Raw genomic sequence first — 18,522 nt, forward strand, 5'->3', positions numbered from 1 at the left:
ATGATAAATAATTACATATAATATTTTTAAAAATCCCGCGATACAGCGGGACCACGATAAGTGAACCGTGATATAGCGCGGGACTACTGCATATACAAATATAAAGACTTCCCAGGCTGGAAAGAACCGCAGGGCTGACTGACTCTACATCCCAATTTCATACTTAAGCAGCAGGCTCCCAGGGAACACCCGGAGGCAGGGCCAGAGCCTGGACACCAGCTTCTAGGCAATGGTGCTCTCAACAGAATCTGTACAACTTAAAGAAAATAACTTAGCATCTTCGTATTCCCAACAACGGGGGGGAATAAACAAATGAAAAAGTCACTTATTTAAATCTGAGGCAATCCCAAACTTAGAAAATTAAGGGTTCACTTGTAGGCTTAGGTCCAATGTTGAACTTATTGGTTATCCTGAAATTTTTTAAAAATGGAACTCAAATGTACCCCTGAAATCCTTTGTAATGTAAAAATGAGGCAATAAATCTGTATGCATGGTTTTATCACAAAATACAAATGTCCTAACTTGCAACTGCTTTCATTTTTATACCAATGGATATGTTTCAACAAAGCCGAGCTTCCTACATTTTCAACTTATAAAAACCAGTACTTATATTTTAACTTACATTCAAAAGATGAGTCAGAGTCCTCAATATCCTCCAAAGACTGCTTGGCCAGTGTTGAAAATTCAATTCTGTCTTGGAGTTCAGCTTGTCTCTCATAAAGACTGGGTTGGAAGAATAAAATTCATGAGTGTGACACTGTAATAACGTAACACCCAAGAGCACAGGATGATGGTGCAATCCTTTTATGACTCGAGAAAATGCTTTAAAAAGTACTTGCGCTTGCTGAAAAACAAGAGCTGCCCAGCCTGGGTGCTCTCTGGGAACCTGGCAGCACAGTAAGCAACGCATGCATTAGGACAGAGCCACCTGACCCTCGGAGGCAGGCACCACCACTGTGAACAAAGAGTAATGCTACACTCTCAATGGTGTTCCTAGGAGTTGATTTTTTCAAGAACCACATAGTGTTTTTGAAAAAAATCAATTCTACACACCATCAGCATGGGTCAGCTGAAGAAGCAATACTAAAAACACCGTGTGTATCAAAGTGCCCTTAGTCACCATGTGTCCCTCCTCTTGGCTTTACTTTATCGCATAAAGTATAAATAGCCCTGGCTGGTGTGGCTCAGTGGATTGAGTGCTGGCCTGTGAACCAAAGGGTTGCTGGTTCGATTCCCAGTCAGGGCACATGCCTGGGTTGTGGGCCAGTTTCCCCAAATGGGGGCGTGAGACAGGCAACCACACACTGATGTTTCTCTCTGTCTCTTTCTTCCTCCCTTCCCCTCTCTCTAAAAATAAATAAAATCTTTTTAAGAAGTTAGTAATAAATAAATAAACCAAACATGCACTGGGACCACAATAGGCACATGTGGCAGCTTCCAAGTCCGTACAATAGGACTGAAGCAATATACACACAGATAGATGCCCCGGCTGGAGCCCAGAACTAAGGAGTCACAGTCTCCCCCATAAGGATCAGGCACAGACAGTAGTCCCACATGTGACTCAAATCCCTGCCTGGGTGACCCATCGCCAAGCTTCAAAGACATCTACTGTGTCCTGTTTCAGCAAGCACACCCTACGACCCACTGCCACTTCAGAACTTAGCTCAACAGACAAATCAGGATTTTGTGTGCTTGGACCTCAACGCCAGAATAGCTTTTTAAATGGCTTTTAAGTGATGTGTGAAAGTACTACAAGCTTAAAAGTAAACGGAATCTCCTTGCTTTTGCATACTTTGTGTGTTGCTGACTCTATTCAGGGGGCTAGACGATGCTCACTGATAGCACAGCGCATATTCTATGCATCAGGGTTAGCAAACAAGGGCAGACTGCCTATTTGTTAAAAGGAACTTTCTTTCAGGTAATTCAGGTGATGCTGAAACATCACACGTCATCTTACAATACAAATGCAAACTCTTTTTTTTTTAAATAATTTATTTATTTGTTTGTTCATTTTACTGTTTAGAGAGAGCGGAAAGGGAAAGAGAGGGAGAGAAACATCACTGTGTGGTTGCCTCTCACTCTCGCCTGCAACTGGGGACCTGACGTGCAACCTGGTCATGTGCCCTGACTGGGAATCGAACCAGCGACACTTGGCTCGCAGGCCGACGCTCAATCCACTGAACCAGCAACTGCAAAATCTTTACTGCCACATGGTCTTGAGTATCAGCTGAAAGCCCAAACAAGTCAAGGCTGAGATGCTATGCAGCTAACCACACTTGGCTGAGGCCGACCAGAACATGGGACTCACCTGGCCTTCTCCTCCAGAGAGTTGGAGAGCAAACGGATGGAAAGGCTGTGCCTAGACTCAGATGGTGAAGGCTGGAGCATTCTTTCAGCACAAGGACTGGGGGAAGCAACGTGGGAACGGCCCAGAGCTAAGGGGCACAAGAAAATCAGGATAAGAATGTTACAAATTACGTGGGGAAAAGGCAATATGGTTTCTAAGGAGTTCTATTCGTTTGAAAAGAAATTCTACTGCCCTTTCAAAGAGTGGCGTATGATGTATAAATGACCCACAGCATTGCAACTCAAGCACCTAAACGGAAGTGCAGTGATTACAATAAAATGTGTGCAACTACTCTGCAGTAAGGGAGAAGCCACTGATTGTCACTCTCTGAACACCTCTGCAGGCCAAGCAAAATGCAGGAACTTATCACTCTCTCCCATTGCCTCCCACACCCACCCTGCGCCATAGAAGAGATGCTGCTGGTCAGCAGGCAATCACCAGTACAGTGAGGACCCAACTGCTCAGCCTAGAGATTTCCCAGTCCCAGGCTCTCCCAGGCCCAAGCCCTTCCCAGTCCCACACTCTCCAATGCCCAGGCTCTCCCCCAGGCCCTCCCAGGCCCAGGATCTCCGAGGATCTGCTAAGCATGCACTTTCTGCTCCCTCCTGCTTTCCAGGGCTCACTCACACACAGATGAGAGGTCCACCAAGGACCATCCCAGTCCAGAGAACCCCGCAACCCTTTCTGCAGCAGCTTACCTTCCCGGCGCATTTCAGCATCAAGGCTCCGTTTAGGTCTGGTGAGCGGCGCGAAGAGGCGTCTGCTGGCGCTTCTGCGGGGCCACGGGGCCTCGCCGCCGTCCGGCAGCACTTCCACGCCGTTGAGCCCCGGGGGCGGCTTGAGCCCCGGGGGCGGCTTGAGCACGGCCGTGGCCTCCCTAAGAGCGCGCCTCTCCAAGGAACTGGTCACCGCGCGCTTGGAGTTCCCGCGCAGGCACAGCGGGGGCGGGTTCTGCGGGGCCACAGGGCTTTCCGCGGCGGGGCCCTGGCTGACTCTCTGATTGTAGTCAAGGAACGCTTTCTCTAAGCACTCGGCCTCGTGCTCCAGCTCCTTCATCCGCACCTTGGTGTGGGTTACAAACTCCATGTTGGAGTCGGGGGAGCTGCCCTCCGAGCTGGCACTCCGGTAGTTGATGAATCTCGGGGTAACTGTGCCCGCCGTCAGCTTTTCCCGTTTGACGGGGTTTTTCGTGAAATCCCCGCTTACTCCGCCGCCGGGGGACACCATCAATCCGTTGACCAGAGACACCTTTGGATTGCGGTACACTTCATTCTCCAGGGCTGCGGGTCACAAAGTGATAATGTGACAAGCGAGCAGAGAATAAAAATCAAACATGCTTGAGGATATTTTTTGAAAAATAAAACAAGATAATAATAAGAATACGCCATTAAACAATTTCTGAAGCCGTGGTAATGCTAATAATTATTTATTTCCATATATTGAGAGCTTTTATATTCAAGCTACAGCTTCGTGGGCCTTCTTTGGGGCCTTCTTTTACTTTTTTAGGCCTTCTTTCTTAATTCAAAATCCATGATACACAATCTTGAAATACAAAAAGCTCTGAGAACTGAAAATTTACTCATAATTTATTTGGTCATAAACCGTGACCGGACCTGAACTCATTTGGTTAATAAACTTGACCTGAACTGATGTAAACCCATTCATAACCTGTATTTATTCATTTGACTGCAAGCATGTTCCACTAAAGGATGCTGCCCCATAATGGCCAGGGCTGTGACAAAAATCCATTGCTGGGCAAGTTTCACGTAAGGGAATGAGGACCTGCAAGTGACATGTCAGTGAAGCTGTGGGCTGAGAACTCCCACTCCACCCATATTACAGATGGAGGCCGAGGCGGGGTCACACGTAGCAAGGTGAAAAGATGCTGTAACTTGTGCACGCACAGCCAGTACGTGTGGCCGCCACTGCCCCGCACTGCCACCAGGACCATGCACGTGTTGGAAACTGTCCCATCCTCGCACTGTTTTTCATGACTCCACATTACTGGCATTTCAGCTGTGGGCAGTTTGGCACACATCACACTGTTGACAGGAACTAAGGAGCAGGAAGGAGAAGAACGGGAGAGAGAAAAACAAAACTAGTGCGGGAGAAAGGAACAAGGACTGATGAGGAAGGAGTCAAATGGGAACTGAGGACGGCTCAGCAGCAAGAAGAGCGAGAAATCAGTTCAATTGCCAACACACACGAACTTCCTTTGAGCTTGCAAGCGGCGAAAGAAGGAACCTAAGCTTCAGTTCACTTCTTAAGAAGCAGGAAGGGGCAGCTATGAGGCCTCCTCAGTGCAGACATGTAACCACCCGAGAGCAGTCACCACTCTGAGTGTCTGAGCAGGAAGGGGCAGCTATGAGGCCTCCTCAGTGCAGACATGTAACCACCCGAGAGCAGTCACCACTCTGAGTGTCTGCTTGTCCAGGCGCTCGATTGAGACCCGCCTCTGCCTCCTCTTCACCATGGCACCGCAGGGATTCTCAGCCCCACGACAAATGAGACTGAGGTCTGAAGAAGTTCAATGAGCCCGAAGTCAGGGAACTACCCTCGAAAGCAGGGTGAAAAAACACAAGCATCATGCATCATCAACCTGACTCACGTGGACGTGACAAGCCACCCTGCTTCTCCCACACTCTCAAGGAATACGTAAAACCACTGAGGAGTCAGAATGATCTTACTATCGGGGTAACAAACAGAAAAGCAAAGCCTAGGTCCACGATGAATTTGGGGACCTCTGCATCAACAACACACCTTTCATATGAGGGGTATGAGGCTCTCACAAGCCGTGGGGTGCCTGTGAAAGCCAGCCATATTAGCTGGTGACCCCGTTGGTGTTCCTGAAATGAATAGAGTTTTACCTCCTTTTTTTAAAGGTTTTATTCATTTACTTTTGGAGAAAAGAGAGGGAGAGAAGCATCAAACACTTGCCTCTCACATGTTCCTAACTGGGGACCTGGCCCACAACTCAGGCATGTGCCCTGGCCAGGAATCGATCAGGCAACCTTTCAGTTCGCAGGCCAGCGCTCGTTCCACTGAGCCACACCAGCCACCAGAGCTGAGAGTTTTACTTCTAAGATGACATATTTCTACGGCTTTTCCCCTACTATGAGAATTACTAAAAATTCAACGAGTAACGATCATTATATTTCCACACACGCCAGGGGTTTTACACACACATGTCCACGCTTACAGGTTAAAAATGTCTCTAACCTGTCTGAGTCTGTCTCAGCTGCAATTTTAAATCAGTCACTTGAAGAGTCAACCTCTTTACAGTGGCATCGGACTCTAAGATCTGGGCCGTCAGCTTGGCAGAATGCTCAACCTGAAAAGATTTAGAGAAAGAAAAGAAATCAATGTGAAAGAAATCCCAGTTCACTTCCAAAGCAGCAATTCTCTTAGTGGCTTGTTCTCTTTGCCAATGCTGAGCAGCTTTATGCTTGTGATGCACAGTCTCTAGAAAACAACAACAGAACAGACAAGTGTCCCCTCTCCCTTCTCACTCATCGCAAAGAACAGGCACTGTGGGGCACGAGGTGGACACCAGGAAGACAGTGTCAATGTGTCTAGGTTGCAGGGTGAGATTTAAGAGTCACCGATAGCGAGCTCCATCAGGACTGGGCAATGTCATGTTGACATGCACTTGCTTTCCTCTGGATTTTATTACTAATATAACAATAAAATCACATAATCACGCAAGAATCTTCTTGGCTGAGGATACCCTTACATAATAGGTGAGTAGTTTTTGGTGCGGACATCGGTCTGACTTACGCTGGTGGGACACATGCCAAGTTTACACTGGTACAAAGGGGCCAGCCTAACACCTGGCCGAGCAGAGCGCAGTACTCACTTCATTGTGCAACTGTTTCTGCAGAGCTTCCTTGTGGGTTTCGAACTCCTTATGGTCTAAGAGGAGAGCAGTTTCCGCTTTCTTCAATTCTTTCTGAAGATTTACCAGCTCAGGAGATGGCTGAGCCATGCCTAATAAGGTAAAAAAGGCTGGTGATTACCAACCATAAGTTTTCTCATTCTACTTCACAAAAGCACATAGAAATTCTAAATAGTTCTTTCTTTTCATTGTATGCATGTAATGAATGTTATATTAATTCTATTAAATGGACTAAGAGCAACCCCGACCCAAATTTCAGAAGAATTTAATGCATGCAAATGCAAACTTCACTATTCTTCCTAGTCCTACTCCAAGTAAAAAAGTTATTTCCAATGCTCCAAGTAACTTGAAAGCCTGCTGCTTTCCTCTACCATGCACAGGTGTAAAAAGAGCCCTCCATCAAAACCAGTGGATGGCTACCCCGAGGTGCAATCTGACCTGTGCATCTGTCTGCACCATTCGGGGTGCAGGCGGAAAGCAGGTGCAGTTCCCCCGTTTCAGTCACTGGAGGACCTGCTCATAAAGGGTGACTCATGTAAGGGAGCCGCAGAGGATGGTGGTGTTCCCTGGGCTAGTGACAGGGCCACGGTGTTACCGTGCTTGGGCCGCGAGGAGCAGGGAGCAAAGAATTCCCAGGACGGGGGAGCTGGCGCGGGCGCACAGCGCTGGGCGAGGCCATGCGCACGCACTGGGACCTTGCCGGGCTCACAGGCACAGGGCCAGCCCACAGCCACTTTACACGGGGGCAGAGGATTGTAGTGAGTGCACAACAACAAGCTTGACCTGACTCCCATCCCCCCCTTCCCAGGGCTGAGGGTGCCCCACTGGCCAACCCAAGCAGCAGAGAGCGAGGGGAGACCGGTACAATCCAGAGAGGCAGATTTGTACAGTTTAAAAATATTTCTTCTTAGTGGTACTATTAATTATGCAAATAGCAAGCAAAAAGGAAATAACTTCAAATCAACAATGTTAATTTTATAAAATTTTCCCAGGGGAAGCCTCCCTTACAGGTACAAAGCAGTTTCATAACAGTAAGCTAGTATGAATTACAGAAACACGCAAATCGGGAAAAGAACATACGGTTTACGAGATCCAAGTTTTCATTTCTACTCTTCTCCAGTTGTTGCCTGAGTAGTTTATTCTGTGCCTGAAGCTCCAGTTTCTCATCCTTTAGAAGGGAGTAGTCACTCATCTCCTTCACCTTGTCATTCAGCAGGTAGTTTTGCTTCGCTATTACCGAGCACCGGGCTTTCAGAGACTCGAGCTCCAGCTGGAATTGCAAAAGTCAAGCTTGCATTTGAACAGGGACTTCACAGCACTGCTCACATAAAAGCTGGCAGGCTGCTTTAGGCTGGCTATCATGATTTAATCATGGTCACCTGGCAACAATTAGAGTCATTCTTTGGCCAAGAGCTGGGGCAGGGGAGAGCGCACCCAACTTTGTGCTTATGTAGAGCCGCGCCCTACAGAGCAACTGCTTCTGATTAAGGTGATCAGAATTAGGTGCATTTTCCAGATGCACCTAAGGTTCCAATAGCTGTCACAGACCATAGCGATATATGCTTTTAAATATGAATCAAAGGGGAGCTATCACAAACAGGCTGTGGGAGCTTTCCTTTCCTTTGTACACCTCACGGCTGCATACAAAAGCCTACAGGGTTCTCAAGTAAATCATGACAGCTACAAAAATAAATTTTATATACAGACCACATTGCAGTACCTCAAGTTCCAGCTCTGTCCTTCAGAACGCACACATGAATGAGCAGAAATAAAGTAACGGTGGCATATGAAAAGTGCACCTCATTTTGTTTTCAGCTCTAAGACCCTGATGTAATGACAGGGACTTTTACCTATTGCTGATGGGAAGGACGAAGAGTGTACTAGTCACCCGCTATAGGCTAGGCACGAGTCAGCTCACTGAAGTCCCTCAACAACCACGGACTGTGGGCAATACCCTGATGCTCGAGGAACGTGTCTGGAGGCACACAAGCAGTTAAGGGAGAGGCAGGACTCTACGCCCCAGAGGACGTGCTCTTTCTACGCTGCCCTAGGGGACTAAGACTGAAATGGAGAACCGCTGATTTAACTTGCGCTGGGCCATCACCTTCTAAGTCATGTAATAAACGGGCCAAAAACACCTAGCACATGACTTAGGATAAATTGTGTATGGCTGAAACTAAAATTTCATATACTGCCTAACACTGATTTCAAAAAAAATCAACAGGCTTAACAATTACCTCAAGTTCTTTCCCACGATTTGCAGAATGATTGAGTTCTTCCTTTTTTGAATTAACAGCTGTGAGCTCCTCTTGCAAACGTATAGCTTTTTCTGAAAGAGAGCCAACCAATCAGACATCACGTTTTCCTAGTGAATACAAAACTCACTTAAGAATTTATGGCCAACAGATGAGACCTAATGATCATTATTTCATAATCTACAAGAGGAGGCGTCAGTCAAAAAAAAAAAAAATCAGTAGGGCAAGTAAGAAATAAGCCCTGTTGCCCAACGGGTGATAGGCAGTTAGTTTTAACGGTCACACGTGTGGTGCACTTCCTTCTGCTGCCACACTGACCTGCCACACCATGTGCCAACAGAGCCCTCATGCCAACAGATCTGAATTTCCTTAAAGACAGACTTGTCTTACGATTTTAGAGTCACTATTTTGTCATTTTCACTTCATCTAGTACAAGTTTGTGTAGATATACCACCAAAAAATAATTTGCTGACTCCATGATGGTGCTGATTTCTAAAGAAGTATTACTCTCCGCAGGAAAGTCACAAAGGAGCAGATATACACTAGGTGACCTTACAGGTCAGTAGCAAGCACCCAGCCCTCATTTCCTCCAAGAATTCCTTTGAAATTTCCACCTTAAGTTCAGCTTCCCATCACAGGCAAGTTCCAAGAAATATACTGAAATGAGATTGAAAAAGTATCCAACTTTCCGAGTCCTGGGCTAATGTATACAACAGTGTAGGGGTTATCTGTCAAGTGAAGATATCATGAAGCATAAAAATATATTAGAAGTAAAAGAAATAAGGAATTATGTCACAGGGGACAGAAAAGTTAAAATAAAATTTTCCGTAAGTAAAAACTGAACTTTCTCATGGCTAAAACCACAATGAGATTATAAAGTCACACTTGTCAGAACGGCCATCGTTAACAAATCAACGAACAACAAGTGCTGGCGAGGATGTGGAGAAACGGGAACCCTGGTGCACTGCTGGCGGGAATGCAGCCTGGGGCAGCCACTGTGGAAAAGTGCTGAGATTCCTCAAAAAATTAAAAAATAGAGCTGCCATATAATCCAGCAATTCTACTTCTCAATATATATCCGAAGAAAACAAAAAGATTTAATTTCAAAAGATATACACAAGCACCCTTATGTTCATTGCAGCATTACATGTAACAGCCAAGACATGGAAGCAACCTAGATGTCCATCAATAGACAAATGGATAAAGATGTTTGCTATTATGCATATAATACATATACACGATGGAATATTATTTGGCAGTAAAAGAGGATATCTTGCCATTTGTGACAACATGGATGAACCTAGAGTTTATAGTAAGTGACATAAATCAGAGAGAAAGACAAATAACATAAATTTAACTTATATGTGGGATCTAAAGAACTGAATAAACAAAACAAAGAAAGAGACCCATAGATACAGATGCCAAGCTGATGCTTGCCAAAGGGGAGGGAGGGAAGTAGATGGGGGGAAACTGTCCTGAGTACCCTACTTCCTCTCAGTTTAAGGGTCATCTTTGACACATTACTCTTTATTTAAAGTATACATATAAAGTAGGATAAAATCCTGCCAGTAAATCGCTGACCTTTTTGAATATATAAAAGGTTAGACATGAAGGATTGTGAAAACATAGTGAGAAACAATGATTGCTTTTTAAATCCTGCAAAATTAAAATGACAAAAATGTATAATTTTGTAGTAACAATGAAGTGTGAACTATATATATTTTTATTTTTAAAATTTAGAAGAGGCCCAAACTGGGAAGCCAGCCATTTATCAGAAATGCATCGACAGTGCCCCTCCCCCAAGAATCACCTTTAATCTTCCTTTCCTCTTCAACCAGTCTGTTCGTTCTGGCAATGTATTCGTCTTTGAGCTCTAGTTGATACCTGAGAAGCAGAATGACTGGAAATGAGCTCCTGTCCCTTTCCTGGACAGAGCCTTAGCAGTGTGTGAGCTCAGCTGTGGCACCGGCGCCTAAGGGCACTGAGCGTGGCGCGACTTCCAGGTCTCTCAGGACTGGGCCAGAGGTCCCACTGCTGAGTGTGCAGGGTCCAGTAAGCCTGTGCAGTCCTGTAAACTGGGTCCCCAAACTCGGGTTACTGTGAGGTTCCTGAGGACAGTGACTCATGGCGGTCTGGACTGGCACAGAAAAATAAACCAAGTGAACTTTGCACCGCGTACAACTGACTCTAAATCCCCAAAGGAAAGAGTCAGGCACTTCCCAGCTGCCTGCCTTGCCTGGCCCGCCAGAAGGACGGCTGCCTCAGGGGCTGAGCACAGCGTGAGAGCCAAGTGCCAGCACCTTTACGTCCGGGTGAGCAATCCCAGAGGGCACACTTGAGCCGTTTTATTCATCTTTACCATCGGTTACTGCCGATGTTTGGGTTCAGAGATGGGAGAGGGAAAGAGAAGCACTCCTGTGGAGACTATGCTCCGGACTCCAGTACGTGCCGCAGTCCCAGGGGAGCCAAATCTGGCCAGACCCTGCCACACCGCCCGCCACCTCCATGGCGACGTGAACTTCACATGCGCACCTACGCATGTGCTCCTAAAAGTTCAACAACTACAGATGCTTCAGAGTCTGTACTATACTCAAGGAGGTGACGTAAAATACAGACAGAAAACACCCACCATTTCAAGATCAGTACATGTGAAGGTACTATCTTTTGTTTCATTAGAATTCTTTTAAAGAATAACCTCAAGAAACCTCGGCAAGTACTATGTAATGGACTATCAATGACAAGTCATGGGCAAGGTAGCAAAAAGAGGCCAATGATTAAGAAATACCAGGGCAGCTCAGGTGAGTCAACTCTTCATCAAGAATTCATTTACCCAACAAATATTAACTGAACACTTATTATGTGCCAGACACTATAGTAAGCACTAGAGAGAAAACTTACCACATGGGCTTAATGTCTTTGCACTAAGATTTTAGTCACTGAAACACAGTAGAACTCAGACTATAGAAAAGCCATAGTAACCACAGCTATTCGTATTTTCCTTTCCATGCATCTTTTTTTTTTCTTCATATAGTTAATTTTAGTTTGTTCCTTTTGATTCTGGCTTTCCAGAACCTTGAAGGACTACAAGGCACATACATGTTCACTTACAAACACCAGGATCACTAGGTAAAATAATTTAAAGTGACAGATACCCCCATCTTAGTGGCAGTACAAGTAGGGCAGAGGAAAAGAGAAATAAAATTACGATTCCAATTTTATAGCTTATCAGCAGTGCAAGCTCAGCAAGTCACAGAGTGCCCTAAAAATAAAAGCAAATGACAGGCCCTCGACACCTGTTAGGGAGGCTATGAGTAAGAACAAGCAGCATGCTATTCTCTGTACTGTATCTTTTTAAAACTATGTTAGTGCAAACACTCATGGGAAAGGCTTGACTATCAATGAAAACAGGTAGCTTTTTAAACACTAACGTTCACCATACAATATTAGTCTTATCTAGTTCATTAGCGTTGCCACATTTCCATCAGCTGAACTCAAACACATTAGTTCTTTAGAAACGCCCAACAATTACTTTAGAAGTTCATTCTTGAGCTTCTCCTCAAAGGCCTCCTCCATAGTCTTTATATTCAGCTCCCGTCTCCTGAGGGCATCACTCATGGTTTTATTTTTTTCTTCTTGTAGCCTCTGGGCCCTGAAATCAGAAAAAGATAAAAAGCAAATTATAAAACTATAATATCTGAAGTAAAGCCTTGGGAGAGAAAAATAACGTGCGGTTTTAGCTCCACAGACTCAAACGTGTCATGGGACTGTCACTTCTGGGAAGTAAGCGAAAGGAGCCAGAAATCTCCCACCTATTTGGTGAACTGACTTGGTTACGGTGGATCTGAAGTCGCGCATGGAGCTACATGGTGGCACCAGGCTGGAGGGAGTGTGGCAGTGTCAGGACCAAAGTGCTTTTCCACAGATGATTCACGCTCAAAGGACGGTTAAAGGTATCAATGGCCATAATCAGTTCAGAGGTGAAAAGAATAATGTTATTAAGTTATACAGCCACACGCCAAACTTAAGTTAGTGTACTTTAGGGCTTGTCTCTCCTGTAACATTGTTTCCATGAGATTTAACTGATTAGCCCATAGGTATGAAAGGCAGAAAATTTGTTTTTGGTATTTAATAATCCAGTAATTGAATATTGAAAAGAGGGCCAAGAGGGCAGAAGATAGATCAGTCAGAACTCCCAAATACTGAAGAACAGAATGGCCTTCACAGTGAGACCTTAAATCAACCACACGGCAATTCCAGTAGAAGTGCTAGGGAACGGGGACCCAAGCAAAGGTCTCAGTTCCATGTGTTAGCTCCCCCTGCTGGCTAACCGGTAAAGCGAAGGAGCAGTAAACTGCGCCCAATGGCGTAGGTGCTTACTTCCCTTTTCTCTCCCACCACTTCAGTACTGCCAAAAAGAGAGGAGAAACCAAATGAATCGAGCCCATTTAAACGAGGGAGACAAATCCTTTAATGAAATAAAGAGCATCTGTGAGCATCAGTTAATAGCAGAACCTAATGGGAAAGAAAGTTTATTCCATAAACTGGACTGGTGAGCTTGCTGTTAATCCCGGGTAAAATCTGAAGAATGAAACATTTGTAAGCGCTTAGACTAAGTCCACACATATCACAAGACATGGTTTCACCCAGGACAAGTCCAGTCAGAGCCACTGGATTTCCGCTGACAGCAGAGCAGGTAAATGAATCTGAAATTCAGTTACTATATGACATGCACTCATTAGACTGGAACAACTGAACCTGCAACATGACTTCTTAAAGCATTATTAGCTTCTTCAAATTATTTGTGTGGTTTTACTGTAGCCTGATGAGCGTCTCATTCTGCTTCTCATCCCAATGTCTAATATTTCAAAAGCGAAATCCTGATCTTCGTTTTCTTTACTTGTGCCTTTTAAAACTAGGTGACAGCAACTTCACAACCAAGAACTCTACTTGACAATTTGACAATTAACATTAGAATACTTAGACCTATGTGGTTCTTTTTAATTGCATAGATTCTGAATATACAAAATGAAAACATATTACTTACATTTCAAAAGCTTCGATTCTTTGCTTCAGCTCTGTCTCTCTGCCTCTTAGCAAATCTATATCTTTTAGTAGAAGCTGCCGCTGAGCATAAATTTCTTTTGTTTCCACCTGTATGGAAAAGCATTAATTTTTAGCAAGTTCAAGAACATAAAATGTTTGAACTAATAGACTGCTTCCTAAATTCCAGAAAAGAATCAAAGTACAGATATTCGGAGTGACAATTTCCCTTTCAAGAGGTTCCACACTTCGAGGTATGCACTTTGCCTGTTCTAGATACAGAAAAATTTGCTCCCTCCCCCAATAACTGTTAAGCTACATTACCCGATATTTCTAACACCCCTTGTGTAATTGTTCTATTTAATTGACATCTCTCAGACACAAGTTTTGAAAAGTTGTACAACAACAAACAGAAACAAAATGTACGCTCAGCAATATAATTAAATGAAATAGAATCCCCGCGGTTCGGTAGTTGTCCGAGTTTCAAGTTGGGTCATTCTCACTCAGCATTAGCAAGTTCGTATGAACCCTGGAATGAACAGGCCACCCTTGCATTTGTGTGTTCACGGAGCAAGGAGGCACTGAATATCACGTCAAAAAGCACACTGGGAGCTGGATATAAAGAGAGGAGCAGGTACAGTCTCCCATCTTTTACAAAATTCGCAATTTACTAAGGGAGAGAGAAACCACCACCCTACGGTGTGATGACATCACAACCAGAATCCAGTCCCACAGCAGGACTGAGGCCTACATGGGTCCATCAGTGGGAGTCAGGAAGGTGTCACCAGGAGGTGGCATTCAAGCTAAGTCTGAAGGACAGGACAGTGTCATCAGGGAGAGAAGGGGAAGGACATTCCGGGTGGTGGAGGAGAGGCATGGGACCTTCTCCAGAGCTTTCAGAGAACCCACGCACTAAACGGGGACTCGGGGCTGGTAACTAATTGGTGGATCTGATCTAGTTAGGCTCTGGTCTTGAAGATGGAAATGTTAGTCTGAACACAATCCAACCATCTCAAAGGCCTGTGCTTCCAACATTTACTTTTGTAGCTAAAATGAGCCCCATTCCCAGAAATGCTCCATACAAAATCGTAGACACTCCAAGCAAGGGTTGATGCCGGGAGGAAGCCGCTTACCCCCACCAGCCCCTGGTAGCAATAGTTCTGGGCTGCAGACAGGAGACGGTGCCCCAGATCCAGTCTGGGCTGACATACCCTCGGGAAAGGAACCTGCTTTTCCTAAAGGAGAGGATCCAATCCCTCCTGCCCACACACTCGCCACCACTCCTCAACCACTCCACCTCCCGTCCCGTCACTTTCCCGGGTGACAAGATCAAACGGCCACCGGATGACACCTGCAGGCCTGCACTCCTCTACCCCAGGGCCCTTTGGCTTTGTTCCGATGGAAGCGTCACGTGAAACCTCAACCTGCAACTCCTGTCCTCTGGGTCCACCCTTGTTCTTCTACACCTCAGTGTCCCCAGACCTATTCCTTGAGGTCTCTGAAATTGCCACGTAGCCCTCCCTTCTCCCCCAGGTGAGAGCTATCCACCCTCTGCTCCAGTTCCCTTCACCACCGTGCCGAACCCCGGCGTCGTCAACTCAATGGGCTGGCTGCCTTTCTCAAACCAAGTGAACTCAGCGCCGTGAAGCTCCGCTCCCCAAACACGGCCCTTTTGCCCTGGCTGACCTTCCGAATCCTCCCGAGAGCTACAAGAGAACCACCGCCTATAAGCACTTGGGTGGTCCACTTCCGCTCCAGGTTGCCTGCCTCAGCAGGGCCCCCGGAACAGCCTGAGCGGTCCTGTCTGCTTCAGAGCTGCTCCGCCTTTACCCCCCGCAGCCAGCCCGCACCTCTGGTCTCCTCCTCGGGTGGCTACGCCGCTCCTTTTAGCATGAGCCGCTCACCCTCCAGACGTGGACATTCACGCCCAGGTTTCCTCCCAGCGGTCTCGGGAGGAAGGAAGTCTGTGTGTCCTTCCCAAGGACAATTCTCCCAGCGAGTGCCCATCTCTCTCCTGCACTTGGAGCCAATCCACTAAGAGCTACAGGCAAGAGCCACGCAGTCCATGATTCTAAAATATTACCTCCTGGTACTTTTGAATTCTCTCAAGGGACAGCTTTTCCCGAGTGAGGAGGGCTTCAGATTTTGCTTGACAAGCTCTCTCAACGTCATTCCAGAACTTTGCTAATTCCATATCGTACTTCCTCTTCTCTTCCATTTTCATTTTTACCACTTCATTATTTTTAAAATGCTTCAACTGCCAAAAGAGTACAAATAGTTGTACATACTAATAACGATACTTAAAAAAAGAGTAACAAATTCTCCATGGTTAGGTTTAACATTCATGCTCTAAACACACTGAGTTTAATTCATCTTTAGTTTCATTTCATCCACTATCCCTGCAAGGAGTCATTCAAAAGGCAAGATATGACATCAAGTGGAAAGAAAAATAATATGCACAACAGTATATTATCACAGGCATTAATAAAGAGTCTAGATATTTTCCGATAGACGTAAGATTAAAAATGAAAAGGTAAGCAAAAATATCATTTTTGTTAATAGCAACAAGATACATTTACCTTTTGTAGCATTTCTGCATGAAGCTGCTGCTCTATTTCTCTCTTATATTCATTCAACTTTATTTCTAAAGATTCTAACTTTGAACGCAGAGGGTAAGCATCTGCAAACTGATCATCAATAAGCCGAAGCTTCTCAGCTATTAAAAAAAAAAACAAAAAACAGGAAATTAGAATAGAGGAATGTGGTCAGGTGAGCAAGAGGCCAGAGGTCTGTTCAAAAGAGTACACTTAGGGGAGAGTGCAGGGATGTCTGCCGTTTACTCTGAAGTAATTAAAACAATTAAGATAGATTAATGGGTGGACAGGTAAGTAATCAAGCAAGTAAAACACAAATTTAATGGTGAAATCGAGGTATACAGGTGTTCACTCTAAAACTTTCAACTTTTTTGAATGTTTGAAGTTTTTCATCATAAAATGTCAGGGGGAAAGAAAGCCAAGAGGACAGAGGAAGCCAGCAACACCGGCGTCTCTCTGCGGTCTCTTCGTGCCAAAGCAGAGTTCTTTCATTGGTTTTTGCTGAAAGTCGAGTCACACGTCCAAAACACTGACTTTCACATGAATCAAGGATGATGAGTTTCAAGTCTCCCTTTCACAGGGGAGGACGCAGATGGCCACGCAGTGTTAAGTGACCCCAGGGGTAGTCACGTGCATGATGGCACAGCTGGGACTAGAGCCAGCTCTACTGACTGTGTCTCCCTCTGTTTGCTCTCTCCGCAGACCCACGGCCCCCCAAACCAAATGTGGATCTGAATCAACCACACAGCGAAGTGCAAACCCGGACAGTAAAATCTCAACCATGTACACCGCAATGCCCACCAAAAGGTATGCACAGGAAAAAAAGGCAGGCAGAGGCGGATTAAGATACCGGGACTTTTACAGACACCACTACTCCTTAAGAGCAGGGAAGGTGGAGAAGTGGGTGGCTCCCAGCATCTTAGCCAGCTGTGTGTCCCTTCTGTCCTGAGCATACAACACCGAAAGGACAGGAAGGTACTGCAGAAAGGCCGTGCAGCGGAAAAGGCTCTGGGTCACGGACCAGAAAACATGTTCTGTGGCATCAGTTCTGACCCAGACTGGGTGCTTCCAGGTTGCCTTTCCTTCCTCTGATGACCTGTTTCCTCAACAACAAAATGAACGGATTGATGGGCCACTGACTTCTCTAGGTCTCTGCAATGCAAACAGACCAGGGTCTTCTCACGCTAGTGGCTGTGAAGTACAGTTAGGTGAGACCCATGGAAGAACCTCCCAGCAGACAGGCTGGACCCCACAAACAAGAACATGGGCTTCTGCATCCCCACGAGTTTCAGAAAGTGTCGCCCTGCCGGTCCCCAGAGGAGCAGCAGCACTGCAGAGCAGCGCCCGGCCCTGTCCACCAAAGGAGCCGAGGGAAGGCGCACCCCGCCTGCAGCTCCCATCCCTCCTGGGCCAGAAGCGCCCCTAACACAGGGACGCAGGCCGTTTCCTTCCATCAGAAAGAAACCAGGAGACGGCGATTCTGAAAGAAGCCTCCAGTTACCCAGAGAGTCTCTGCTGGGGAGCGCCCTGCTTGTCTGGGTGCCCACGTCACAGGTTTCCTTGGCCCGATGGAGCTCCGCCATTTCTTTCAGAAACTGCACGAGAAAACCTGAAAACACAAGGCACACACACGGGTTCGTCTCGCAACTTTCTTTCATTCAACCCTTGTTCAGTCACGCTATGAACGTGGGTTTTATAACATTATCCTTTTTCACATTATGTATCTTTTAAGAATAATTTCTCAGGGAAGTCCTTTCCAAGCATGACAAAAATCTAGAAGCAATAAAAATATTTAACAACACAAAAATTAACAAATTACATATGGCACAAAATACAGTCAAGACAAATGACACAGTGGAAAAAGTATTTGCCATAATGTGAAAACAGAGCACTGATTTTCACAACAAAGAGTTCTTACAAATCAGTAAGAAAATTTTAAAGGGGGCACGGACAAAGTTTTCCAGAAAACATTTTAATGTTGAATAGACCTCTACAAAACCATAAATAATTGCCTGTCTCCCAAAGTGGCTGCACCATTTCACCTCCCCACTGGCAATGAGTGAAGAGTTCCCGTTGCTCCACATTCCGGTGAGCATTTAATGTTAGTGTTCCGCATGTGGCCATTCTAATAGGTGTGCAAGTGGCAGCTCATTGTTTTAATTTGCATTTCCCTCTTAATTGGATTATCTCTTCAGTGTTGAGTTTTATGAGCTCCTTGAATGAGTGTGTGTGAGTGAGAGAGAAAGAGTGTGTTTTTGGTGATAAAGGAGTTTTTATTCAAAAGCTTCAAAATTTTAGAATAACAACTTTCTACATGCATTAGTCACCTATCAATTTAGGTTAAACTCTTTACCTCTTTAGTTACAACTTTAATCACGGAAGCGTAACACT

At 45.4% G+C, this 18,522-nt stretch overlaps 1 protein-coding gene across 1 annotated transcript in view; it reads right to left on the reverse strand.

Annotated features, from left to right (window-relative positions):
- Positions 1-18,522, reverse strand: part of OFD1 (OFD1 centriole and centriolar satellite protein) — a 41,786-nt gene that overhangs the window by 5,587 nt on the left and 17,677 nt on the right. The window contains exons 6-18 of the mRNA XM_090265123.1: positions 17,633-17,740; positions 16,117-16,253; positions 15,621-15,794; positions 13,542-13,648; positions 12,027-12,146; positions 10,308-10,381; positions 8,480-8,571; positions 7,323-7,512; positions 6,204-6,334; positions 5,567-5,678; positions 3,046-3,627; positions 2,309-2,435; positions 623-723 (exon numbers count right to left, since the gene is read on the reverse strand). Of these exons, the coding sequence (XP_090121249.1) occupies positions 623-723; positions 2,309-2,435; positions 3,046-3,627; positions 5,567-5,678; positions 6,204-6,334; positions 7,323-7,512; positions 8,480-8,571; positions 10,308-10,381; positions 12,027-12,146; positions 13,542-13,648; positions 15,621-15,794; positions 16,117-16,253; positions 17,633-17,740 (2,055 nt within the window). The remainder of the gene's footprint in view (positions 1-622; positions 724-2,308; positions 2,436-3,045; positions 3,628-5,566; positions 5,679-6,203; positions 6,335-7,322; positions 7,513-8,479; positions 8,572-10,307; positions 10,382-12,026; positions 12,147-13,541; positions 13,649-15,620; positions 15,795-16,116; positions 16,254-17,632; positions 17,741-18,522) is intronic.

Source organism: Furipterus horrens, unplaced genomic scaffold (assembly GCF_987537825.1).
Source record: "Furipterus horrens unplaced genomic scaffold, mFurHor1.1.pri manual_scaffold_17, whole genome shotgun sequence".
In the NCBI taxonomy this organism is placed as follows: domain Eukaryota; kingdom Metazoa; phylum Chordata; class Mammalia; order Chiroptera; family Furipteridae; genus Furipterus; species Furipterus horrens.